We start from the raw sequence: 11,911 nt of genomic DNA, 5'->3' as shown, positions 1-11,911 counted from the left end.
TTCCAACCCAATGTTGGATCAGACTTTTCCCAAACTGAACTCAAAATCTAGTTGTCAATACAGGACTGCTTGGTTGCTGTTCTGTGCTTGTCTAGGTGGGTGAGGGGAAGGGATGTAAACTTGAAAGATTTGTGAGCTTAGGTGCTCTCCTAATAGTTGTCATATATCAGACAATTATATAAAACAGATTTTCTGGATTTAACTGCCTCCCCAAACTAATACTTGATAAATAGATAGATAGATGATAGATAGATAGATAGATAGATAGACAGATAAACAGACAGACAGACAGAGACAGACAGAAGTCTGAAAGCAGGAGGGGGAACTTGCCTGCATGGTCACCTCTTTGCTCTCACTCCTGGGGCCCAGGGACCACTCGTAGAGGATAATCTGGTGATCATCACTGCTCTGGTTTCCATTCAAAGTGATGGAGTTTTGGGGCAAAGTTATGGTCTGATTTGGTCCCGCACTGGCAACTGGGGGGTAGTCCACAGCACTGTTGACTATTAGGGCTGCAGTGGTGGAGTTAGTGGCTCCATCCAAGTCTGTGATGGTCAACCTACAAAAAGAAGAGGAAGCCAGAGTTGTAAGAACAATGCCAAATCTTAAGGTAAGTGGTCAATTCAGTCTGCTCATGGTACACTTTTCAGCACAACTCAGAACAGGTGTCAATCAAAATTTGAGGATGAAGCAAAGAAAAGCACACAGACCTGAGGATATTTTGTTTGCTTTTGTTGCTATTGATTTATTTTTATATCTTTTTTTTTTTTTTTTGGTGGCTGCCTGGTATGTGGATCCGAAACTGCAACCTTGGTATTATCAGCAAACACACTCTAACCAACTGAGCTAACCAGCTATCCTATTTTTAGTTCATAACATATTCACATGTTAGAGTTTAACATTTATAAGTTTCTGATTAGTCTTTGAGATGCTGGGTAAAGAAACCATCCTCAGCTAACACAGAAGCTGCTCTGTAATAACTGAAACTAAGAGTGTATGAGGTTTAAGTTCTGGAGAGTCAGTGAATCATTCATAAATGTTCAGCTATGAAGCTTTTAAATTTTTTAATTCTTTTCTAGAGGACTTATTATAATTGTGTTTTCAGAATACTCCTTGCAATGAGATTTTAGGATTAAGCACTTTTGAATACAAACCAATGTTCATCCTACACAAACAAAAAGAACTGCCTTTGACCCCGTTGTAGTAAACTGATCTCCTAATGTCGCAATGGGAACAGTGAAATTACAAACAGGTCACTTCATCCTTCTGGGGTAAAGATGAATGCTAAACAGGTGTAAATTAGGAATATGAGAACGAAGCTATGGAATGAAGCTATTTGTAGATAAGACACATATATAGGGGGTGCCCATGTATTCTGAGCCTCCTTTCACACCATCCCACATACTCCACACAACCAAGAGCCAAACTCCAATTCTGGCTCTGACAGCAAACCAGACACCAAAGTCCTTTCTTCTTAACAGGGTGAGTCAGGACACATTCTTGGCTCTTAAGAAAATTTCTGCCTGGTTAAATCAGTAAGTAACCTGACTCAGTAACAGCAGTAACCTGTCTCAAGCAGATAGTGAAGGATAATTAAAAATCTAAAATACTCTAGAGCATCTTTGTGGGCTTTTCAGTCAAGGAGGAATCCTGTTAGATTCTTGAGGGTTTCTTAATCAGAACAGACTTCAGATGATCCATAAATACATATCTATATCTATCTATATATATATATATATGGGCTCCTTCTCTGGAATCATCATATTCTTAAAGAGTATATGAGATCTTAAAAATATAAGATGTCAGAACATATGGGATTCAGCTAAGCAGTACTTAAAGGAAAATTGTAACTTTAAAAGCTTTACCAAAAAAAGGGGAAAATCTAATATAATGACCTAAAATTCTACTCCAAGAAAAAGAAGAGCAAAGTAAATCAAAAGTAAATAGAAATAAAGAAATAATAAAGAGCAAAAATCAATGAATTAGAAAACAGATAAATGAAAAATTAACAAGGTTCTAGTTAGGGATTCTTTGAAAAGATAAACAAAATTAACAAACTCCTTAATTAAACTGATCAAAAGAAAAAGAGCATGGACACAAATCACCAATACCGGGAGTGAAAAAAGGGTTATCATCACAGATCCTATATACATAGAAGGAAAAATATGAAAATTCTATGAAGAACTTTTGCCAACAAATTTGCCATTTTAGATGAAATGAACAAATTCCTTGAAAAATACAACTCACCCAACTTACCAAAAACTCACACACACACACACACACACACACACACACACACACACACACACACACACACACACACACACACACAAAACTAAAATAGCCTTACATCTATTAAAGAAATTGAATTTGTCATCAAAAACCTTCCCAAAAAGAAAACTCAAGGCCCAGGTGATCTTACTGGTGAGTTCTATCAAACATTCAAGGAAGAAATACTACCAGATGTACAAAAATGTTTCAGAAAATAGAGAAGGATAGATTGCTGTCCAACTTGATTTATGGAGCTAGCATAATAATCCTCACACAACACCTTGACAAAGGCATCGCAAAAAAAAAAAAAAGTTATAGATCAATATCTTTCATGAATACAGGCACAAAAATCCTTACCAAAATATTAGCAAATTGAATCCAACAACACTGTTTCAAATAAATATCATGACCAAATTGCATCTATTCCAGGAACATAAGGTTGACTTAACATTCAAAAATCCCACACACTACACAAAAACTATAGTCTGAAAGAAAAGTCTTATAAATGAATTCTGCTTGATAAAAATGAAGTTGGACTCTTCCCTCACACAATGCACAAGAATTAAGTTAAAATATATCAGTGATCTAAATATAAAAGCTAAAACTATAAAACTTCTAGGAAAAAACACAAAAAGGGCGCATATTGAAATGCTAGTTCTACTCGCCTTAACTACATACAGCAAGTGATATACTACTGATTATTTCAAATAGGCATCCGAACTGACAGATTCATAAAGACTTAAGAGGTGCTTATCTATAATTTATAAAACAGCTTTTAGTATCTTAATTATTAAGGTGTATAAGAAAAGTCATATCCTACATGAAAATTTCCCATTTCTACTTTAAAAGAGAGCAAAGAGGCCTGGAAGGGAGCCAGTTTCATCTCATTCATTTAAGGAAAGAACAAGTTCATGTGACAGATTAATAATCCTAAATAGGTTCTTGTAGTGAAGCCATATTGAATTACAGGAATCAAAATGTGAGGCATTTTCTCGTATAAATATTTCTATTTAAAATATGCTTCATTTTTATGTAGCTAAGGAGGAAATGTGGACATCTATATGTGATTAGATGCAAATGGACATATCAGTGTGATTGCCATACATATGTAGGCTTGCAAAATGCAGCAGCATTAATGGCCAACAAGTACTTTTCACTCAGAAACTAAAACAACTATTCTTTACTCTATCTAGAATTTGGTGTTAGCTTTGTGATTAAATGCACATAAAAAGCAACTACCAGGTACACTGAAACCGTTGAACCAAGTCAAACACAGGATATGTTTTCAATCTATTCTCATTTGCATGGACACCTGTAGCTACACCAGGGCCCCTTCCACATATACTCTAGTAGAAGGAATGAAATCTGAATTAAATTAACAAATAAAAACTACCTACCCTCACTGAAGGCAATTCTTTTTTTTTTTTTTTTTTTTTTTTTTTTCGTGACCAGTAAGGGAATCGCAACCCTTGGTGTAGTATCACCCACACCACGCTCAGCCAGTGAGCGCACCGGCCATTCCTATATAGGATCCGAACCCGCGGCGGGAGCGTCGCTGCGCTCCCAGCGCCGCACTCTCCCGAGTGCACCACGGGCTCGTCCCGAAGGCAATTCTAATAATCGTTGTTAAAAGTGATTTTCCACTTCCTAGTATGTGCTACACCAAAAGGAAATTTTTTAATAATTGCTTTTATTCCAAGTCAAATAGCTGGGCCCTAAAGAACTTTCTCATAGAATAGACAAATGCTGAAGGGAAAATAAGCATAGGACAGAGAAGATGTGAGGCAGGAATTGAACTTAAAGCTACAAAACTAAAGAAAAAGGGGACCATTTATTACTGTATGAGCCTGTAAGTCCTCCCAGCCTTGATGCAGAGCACCCGTTAAAATCTCACGTTATGTATGGCAAAAAAAAAAAAAAAGTCTCTAAAGTATCACAGGATACACACGGCTGCCATCGATAAGGGGGGTCGTCAAAGGCAAAGTGAGCTCTTGTATCAGGGGAGAAATGACTGCTACAGGTGGCAGGTTGACTCTTCTGGCTGTGACAGAAAAAAGGACAGTGACTGAGCCCGCATTGTGTATGCATATGTCATTACCCAAATAAAACCATCTGTTTTTAAAAATTGATTACAAATGTCCTGTAAAAAAGGTGCTTATCCACAGGACGCAACTGTTTGAAGTTTGGTGTCTTCCTATAAACTTTAGGAGCTGGTCTGTATGTTTACATTTTTGTATGTAATCCCTGGCTCAGTGAAGACAACACCAAGGGGTTAGCCACAGAATATGAGCAGTAACTGCAGAAAAGGAGAAATGGATTACAGTTCCAGCTCCTGTGATTAACTGCATCTTAAATCTTTGACTGAAGTCACCCCCACCCCCATGCTTCAGCTATAATAATAACTAGGCAGAATGTGCAAAGGATAGAGCTGTCAGCTCCTCCGGTGAAGGTTGGGAGGTGGAGCTGCTGCAGAGGAGTCCACCTCAGTCCATGCATGTTGGGCCTTCAGCCTAGTGGAGGGGGTAGCAGAGGCTGAAGGCCAGCTCGTGTTCTATCCATCGAGCCACCCAGATGAAGGGCTACCTGTTACTAATCCACATGAATGCACTGACCTTTGGGCTAGCAGTGGGCTTGAAAGTCCACAGTACACATTTTCCTCTGACCCCTTAGTTGCTCAGTTGAACATATTTGAAATGCCCCTGCATGTAAAGTGAAGCTGAATCATGGGGAGTGGAGGTAGGAGTAACAGTGGATGTAGTAAATGTCAGACAGAGGGGGCTGAGGTCCAGACAATCAGCCTCCATTCAAGAACAGCAAGCAACAACCCTGTAGCCTTACAGAGCAGGGTCAAGTGAGTACTAAGGGTTATACTGAAAATAGGAAAAAACCAAAATCAAAAACACAATTCTTGCATGTTTTCTCTACAATAGAGTCTGATGTAAAAATATGTACACATATTACCATGTCATCTAGGAGCCAAAATTGTGATAACCCTGTACAGCAGGAGATCATTCTCTTACACAGTCTTACCTGGCTTAACAGTGACATTAACAAATCCTTCTCCAAAAGAAGTTTCACTAGAAACGGCTACTTTGAAGGCATAAAATCCTACTGCCAACTGTAAAATGAAAAAAACTTACACAAGTGAACATGCAAAGACATGATGGGTCCACTACCTAGAGATGGCTAAAATATCCCAGAAGCCACACTGCTAAAGTCGGCAGAGAGAAGGGGCTCAGGAGAAAGTCTTATCTGGATCTGTCAAGAGACTGCCACATGTTTGAAGCCTGCCCTCTAGTACACTAAAGATCACTTAGACAGTTCTTTTGCTTACCTACAGATGTTCACGGGACTTAGAGGCCTAAGTGACATGGTCCAGCTGAGGGCAGCAGTTCTCAAGTGTGTGTAAAAGGGAATCACTCATTTTTAACACAACGGTCTGTCAAGGTGGCTGCCTGTGATCTGGGTACCACACTTTGAGACACAGAGCTCAGTGCCATGGGGGTGATGCAAGTTCGTGCTGCACCATTAGCTATGCAGTCGCAGGAGATGAAGACAGCGTCATCACCTGGCAGAAAACCAGACCTCAGGAGCTAAGTCAGTTTATTTATCCTGTTGGACCAGGAAGAGGGTGTGTTTCTTCTTGCGAGGTGCCTATATCTTGGAGCAATATCTGATAGTCAAAGCAATTTGTGAACTGGATTAGAATTATCGGTAACTTTTAGAAATGTGCCTAATTGAGAACCAGGCACATAGGTAAGTAGAATGTCTCTAACACTTCAAGGAGAGCAAGAGTTAAAACACAGGCTTTTTAATCTCACGGCAGGGGTTTCTGGCAAACAACCTCCCATCCATCCCCTACCGTTCCCCAGCTGATATGCCAAGGTAACTCAAATGAAAAGCTGTCCGAAAGCCTCTTTATTTAACTACCTGCCTGCCTACCTGCGGTTGAAACTTTATTCAGTTATACCCTTCTTGTTGACTTAATCATAAGAGACACCTCTGGGTTCAACAGCTAAGACAGTGTTAACTGAACCCTATGGGATGCTGTCAAATACAAGTCTCCAGTTACTTACTTGCGAGAGGTTAAGAGTTTGCATGTGTCCTTGTTTTATTTCACCTCGGTATTCTACAGGGTGGCTTATTAAACTCCACTCATAGTTGTAGGTTGTTTCTGAGAGCAAAAAAGAAATATGAGTAATTACAAATTCTGAGAGGTCACTATATAACCTGGGCAGAGGGAAGGAGATGATAGGCTTGAACCCACCAGCATGGATTATCTTAGATATAATGAACTCCACTTTCAACTATCATCCAAGTAAGGAATAGCAGCATTTCTGTATCTTTTTAATGTAAAATTTCTTTTTTATTATGAATACATACAACTTAACAGAAAATTTAGACAATATAGAAACTAAAAAAAAAAAAAAAGCTTCCTAAACTCATAGTCAACATTTGATGACTTTCTTTCTAGGGTGCTTAATCTGATTATCCACATAAATTTCAATATAGTATAATCCACTGTACTTTTTCTTCTTTTAATAAAAAACAAAGAGATTTGAATTCATTTAATTTGTTTTAGGGGTTTATTAAGCTCACAAGAATGGATTAAATATCTCTATTTTAAGATAAAGCTATCTCCCATCATCAAATGTTAGTAAAGTATGAGGTACCCTAGCTCAAAGAATTAAAATGCAAATGCCAAATATTATCATTTCCATTTATAAAATTTCAACTCATGCGTGATAGGGAAATATGAATAAAGAAACTAACCTGAATAAGAAACAAACATGTTAAGAATGAATCTACTTAAGAATGAATGCACTTCACAGGCCACAGGGATAAGTTAAATATTCACTGAACAGCAGAGGACTGGAGAAGTGGAAGAGCACTCTGAAGAACATTTTTGGAGCAGCTGGTATGAGGTATCTTTAGAAGCTCAGAGCCATGTTGTCAACACCATGGTATCTGCGAACAAACCTTTGGGTGCATGCCACCTCCCGCTCCTCACAGTGGAATCTTTCCAGGCTCTGTGGGTTATCACAGGTCAAGATCTGGTACGTGGCAATCTCTTCTGCTCTAATATATCACTCTGCTTTGCATCATCAGAAATTTATGACTTTCCACCCTGAACAATTAAAGGATATGTACTATATTTAATTTCCTATACTCTTACTCCATTTTAAACTATTTCAATAAACTTTTATGCTTATGATCATCAAAGCCTTGTCTTCCACGCAATGTTGTGAAAATGATTCAGTGTTGTAAATAACCTGTAAAGACCTGTTATGGAAGAACATCCCAGCTCTCTGGGCCCTGAGTGGTCACAGAGGAAAGTCAAGCTCTCACCTGCAGGTGGCGCTGGCACAACAAAGGCCTTCAGTTCAACTTCATTGTTGGGTAAAGTTATTATTAGGTTATCCCCAGCAGACACCGTAAGTTCATTCACTAAAAGTTAATTAGAAATAGTACATGCCATTATATAATATAACGTAATATAACGATGTTATATTACTGCCCTACAACAGACCTGTTTTCAATACCCGTAAAATAAAAAAACATGTTTCTGTAGTAGCTCTTCATATGATTTTATCTAAGACACTTTTTCCTTTGGCTAATAATTGAACTGTACCCTATATTATGCTGCAGGGTAGACTTCGTAAATGCAAAACCATATATATGAGTTGTCACTGTGAAGGAAATAATCACACAAATTGACTGAGCAATGTGTTGGGTGACAACAATTGTGCGAAACAGGTGGGGTACTATGGATTAGGTTTATTTTCTCTCTTTCTACCATATTTGACTCCCTGGTGTGACCTATGTGAGCTATTTTTAGTTATAAAAAGACTGAGCATAACCACAAGTGTTTCTGTATCATTAGTCACACGCCACTTGGTTCTGATAGTAACCTCATGAATTACTGCTAATGGCTTTGCTTTTGGAAACTTTCCAAGAGAAAATCCAATTGACTTCAATATAAAAAGCTACTTTAACTCAAGCAGCAGGAACATTAACTCTCATCAAAAGCACTTGTCCACTAAATCAGCATCCAGAACAATACTCATTTACTTTCTCTCTAACCATATATTCATGCTATGGTTCCATCGACTTGACTTGACTAGACATTAGTTCCGTTTGTAAAATGCATGGTGATATGTCAAAATATCTATTGAGGCTCAGAAAACCCAAAAGAGAAGGTCTCAGAAGCAACCTCAAGAGCAAATTCCTCTGACCTTCCACTCCCTCCCGTCTCTCAGCCTTACTCTCCTGCAATACAAGCCATAGAAACTAGAATTCCTGCTCCCCAAGGCAGGTCATAGAAACTAGAACCCCTTTTCCTCAAAGCCAGCTATAAAGACTAAAAAAATACTGTAATCTTCCCACTGCCTTTCTGTCTTGGAGCTGACACCATAAAGAAATTCTTTGATCTACCTTGTCTGATTATACATCATAAGACCCCTGCAGTGGATTGAATTATGTCCCCCCTAAATTCCCTGAAGTTTGAATTGTATCCTTCAAGTTTTATGTATTAGAAACTTAGCCCCCACTGTGATTGTTAAGAGGGTGGGAAATCCTACTATGGTAATTGAAAGGTGAAGCTTTGAAGAGGTGATTGGATTGTAGGACCCTGCAGTAATGAATGGATTAAAAATGGTGGCCAGGGGTGTGGTTCTGAGGGCTTTAAAAGAGGAGAGTCTGTCTCTCTCTCTCTCTCTCTCTGCTTCCACCATCTTGCAATGTGAGACCCCTGGGTCACTGTCACCACCACCAGATGGACTTCCCAGCCTCAGAAACTGTAAGCAATAAATTTCATTTTCTTTATAAATCACCCAGTTCCAAGTATTTTGTTATAAGCAATAGAAATGGACTAATACAACCCCCATTCCAGAAAAAGCCCTGCCCCATACCCAGAAGAGAGAAATGCTGCACAAAGAGGCCAAAAAGAATCTGAGCAGACAAGCCTTGCTGGGTTTCCCCACTCAGTCTATTAACATTAGATGATATTTTTCTGTCCAATCATATTTCTACACACTGTCCCTGCTTTATAGAACCTAATCATAAAAATGGACCCATATCTTTGGGTCTTCATTCTGAAGGCTCCCATGTCACATAAAACTATGATCAAATAAATTTGTTATGCCCTTTCTGACATCAATCTGTGTTTTTTCAGGTGATTTTCAATGAACCTTCAGAGAATGAAAGCGAAGTTTTCCTTTGAACCCTACATATCACATACAGAAAAGCAAAAAAAAAAAAAAAAAAAAAAACTAAGTGCTCTCCAAAGGTCTCAGCCACTTGGAGATGTTAGAGGGTCAGGCTGCTCATTTAATCTGCTCCTCTCCACTCCATTCTCAGGTTTTCGAGTGCTTTCCTAGACCAGCTGCAGAGGCTCTCTCTGGCTTCTCTGGCTCCTCTGGCTCTTCTCTCCAACTTTTTGCCCTGAAAGTCAGCACTTGAGAACCCAGAAGAGATATTCGTCCAAACCTATCATTTTACAGATGGCAAAATTAAGCTCCAGAAAGGTGAAGTAAGTTGTTCAAGGCTATTTGAATAATTAGCAACAGGTCCACAAATATTTAATTAATTTAAATGTATTTATTTCAGCAAACACTTAAGCACTAAATTAAACTGCTAGGCACTGTTCAAGGGCTTTGAAGCCATTGGTTCATTTAATCCTCTTAATAATCCTATGCAGTAGGTACTGTTAGAACCCAAGGATCCTAATTGCCAGGCCAGTTCCTTTTTCCATATGCACACAGCTTCTCTTCCACCCTTATCCTTCTCTCTATTGAAGCTCAGGATCAAAATAAGTAGAAAAGATAGAGAGGGTAATCCCCCAAACATATTACCCACAGAAAAGCTCAGGAAACATGACCCATAGGTTTTGTATATGATAACTTCTTTATTAAAAAATCTAATGGAAATTTTTCCATCCTTCCATGGCCTCTGCAGCACATGCAGCTTTGATCACATCTTCCTTTTTGGAACTATAGAAGACCACAATATGCCAACCCAAAATATGACTTTAGGAGACCAGATTACACCACCACAAATATGCCTCTTTAGCAGAAGGATTATTTTGAGCTGATTATTTTGAGGAACAGCAGACAAAGAGAAGCTCCAGAGTAGAAGTTACCCTTTTGTGAGGCAAATTCACCATTTGTAAGGGTGTCTCCTTCTCTATACCAGGATGAGATAGTGACTAAATTATGAGAGACTCCTATCAATGGAGAAGGCATTGACTTGAATCCACATAACAAGCCTCACTTTTGCCTACCTGATCACCTTCTATCACTTACCTTCCCCACACTGTCTTTGTTTTAGATAAACATGCTCTATATAAGCCAGAGTTCTAAGGCCACTTCTTTGAGATTTACTCATTCTCTGTCTCCCATGTATTTATGAAATATGCATGTTAATAAACTCCTGTTTGTTTTTTCTATTGTTAATCTGTCTTAGGCTAGTCTCTAGCCTAGAACTTAGACGGGTAGAGGGAAAAATATTTTTTCCTCCCTTACAGAACTCTCCCCTCCCTTTCCTTCTCTCATTCTATGCTTTCCTCTCCTTCTCCTACCTCTCCAGCATGACTACCCAGTCAGCTTGACAGTTTCCTTCTGCTCTTCCAGCTCCTTATACAATGACGTCCCCAAAGTTCCACCTGTCAGGCCTCTCCTCAGCACACTCCAGTGCCCTCCCTGGATGATCTCATATGTCCCATGTCTTCAACTGCCACCTCTATACTGATGACTCCTAATCTTTGAACTCCAGCGCAATTGCCCATCTAATTACAGTTCCACATGTTCATACATCTTAGATTCCTTTTTCCTTCATCCTGACATTCACTCGCTCATCAAATCCTAATGAATTCTGCTCCCTTATCTCTGGGATCTAGTTCATTCTCTCCATCCCTGCAACCACTCACCGTAGCCTTTTAGTGGATCTTCTTGCCTCCAGGCAGCTTCATACTATTTTCTTAATATAAATCTGATCATTTTGCTTTCCTGATTATAACCATTAAAGGATTCTCTATAGCCATCCAATAAAGCACAGATTCCTGAGCATAAAATAACCTTTTAAAATCTCACCCTGTGGCTATGCTACACTCATACCTTGCCATTCCCTCTCCACTCGCTCCATCAGTTCTAGCCCTACCCAGCTCCTTCCAGTTCTTCCAAAACGTCACATGAGCTCTTGCATGGGCAGTGAGTGAGATGAGAGATGGGAAGCGCTGGCCATGGTGCCTGACACTCCGTAAGTGCTCAGTAAATACAGTTATCACTACTCAGTAAATACGGTTAGTGCACACGTTTCTCCGTGGACCTAAACAACAGGCTACCCCATGTTAGCTGGCACTCTCTCCTAGTACTGGAAAGGCTTCCCTGGCTCCTCCTCGGGGTTCTGGTGCCCCTCCTCTGCTCCCATTGCAGGCTCTCATAGCTCTTACCATATTGTATCAAAACCCTCTATTTACCCGTCAGTCTCCTCTCCTGAACTTTAGAGTCACTAAGGAAAAAGACAATGTCTTAGACATTTTCTTATTCCCAGTACGTAGCACCATTTCTGGCACATGACAGATGCTCCAAAGTGTGCCTGGAGGAAATGAATAAACTTTAAAAGTTGTCACTACTATATTCTA

At 39.2% G+C, this 11,911-nt stretch overlaps 1 protein-coding gene across 1 annotated transcript in view; it reads right to left on the bottom strand.

Annotated features, from left to right (window-relative positions):
* The window catches only part of KIAA0319 (KIAA0319 ortholog), a 49,008-nt gene that overhangs the window by 27,628 nt on the left and 9,469 nt on the right, over positions 1-11,911 (bottom strand). The window contains exons 4-8 of the mRNA XM_008580586.1: positions 7,621-7,719; positions 6,348-6,445; positions 5,302-5,389; positions 4,216-4,312; positions 331-604 (exon numbers count right to left, since the gene is read on the bottom strand). Coding sequence (XP_008578808.1) covers positions 331-604; positions 4,216-4,312; positions 5,302-5,389; positions 6,348-6,445; positions 7,621-7,719 — 656 coding nt within the window. The remainder of the gene's footprint in view (positions 1-330; positions 605-4,215; positions 4,313-5,301; positions 5,390-6,347; positions 6,446-7,620; positions 7,720-11,911) is intronic.

Source organism: Galeopterus variegatus, unplaced genomic scaffold (genome assembly GCF_000696425.1).
Source record: "Galeopterus variegatus unplaced genomic scaffold, G_variegatus-3.0.2 Scaffold2131, whole genome shotgun sequence".
In the NCBI taxonomy this organism is placed as follows: Eukaryota; Metazoa; Chordata; class Mammalia; order Dermoptera; family Cynocephalidae; genus Galeopterus; species Galeopterus variegatus.
The sequence above is the reverse complement of the archived record's forward strand: the minus strand, read 5'-3'. Positions and strand labels throughout refer to the sequence as shown.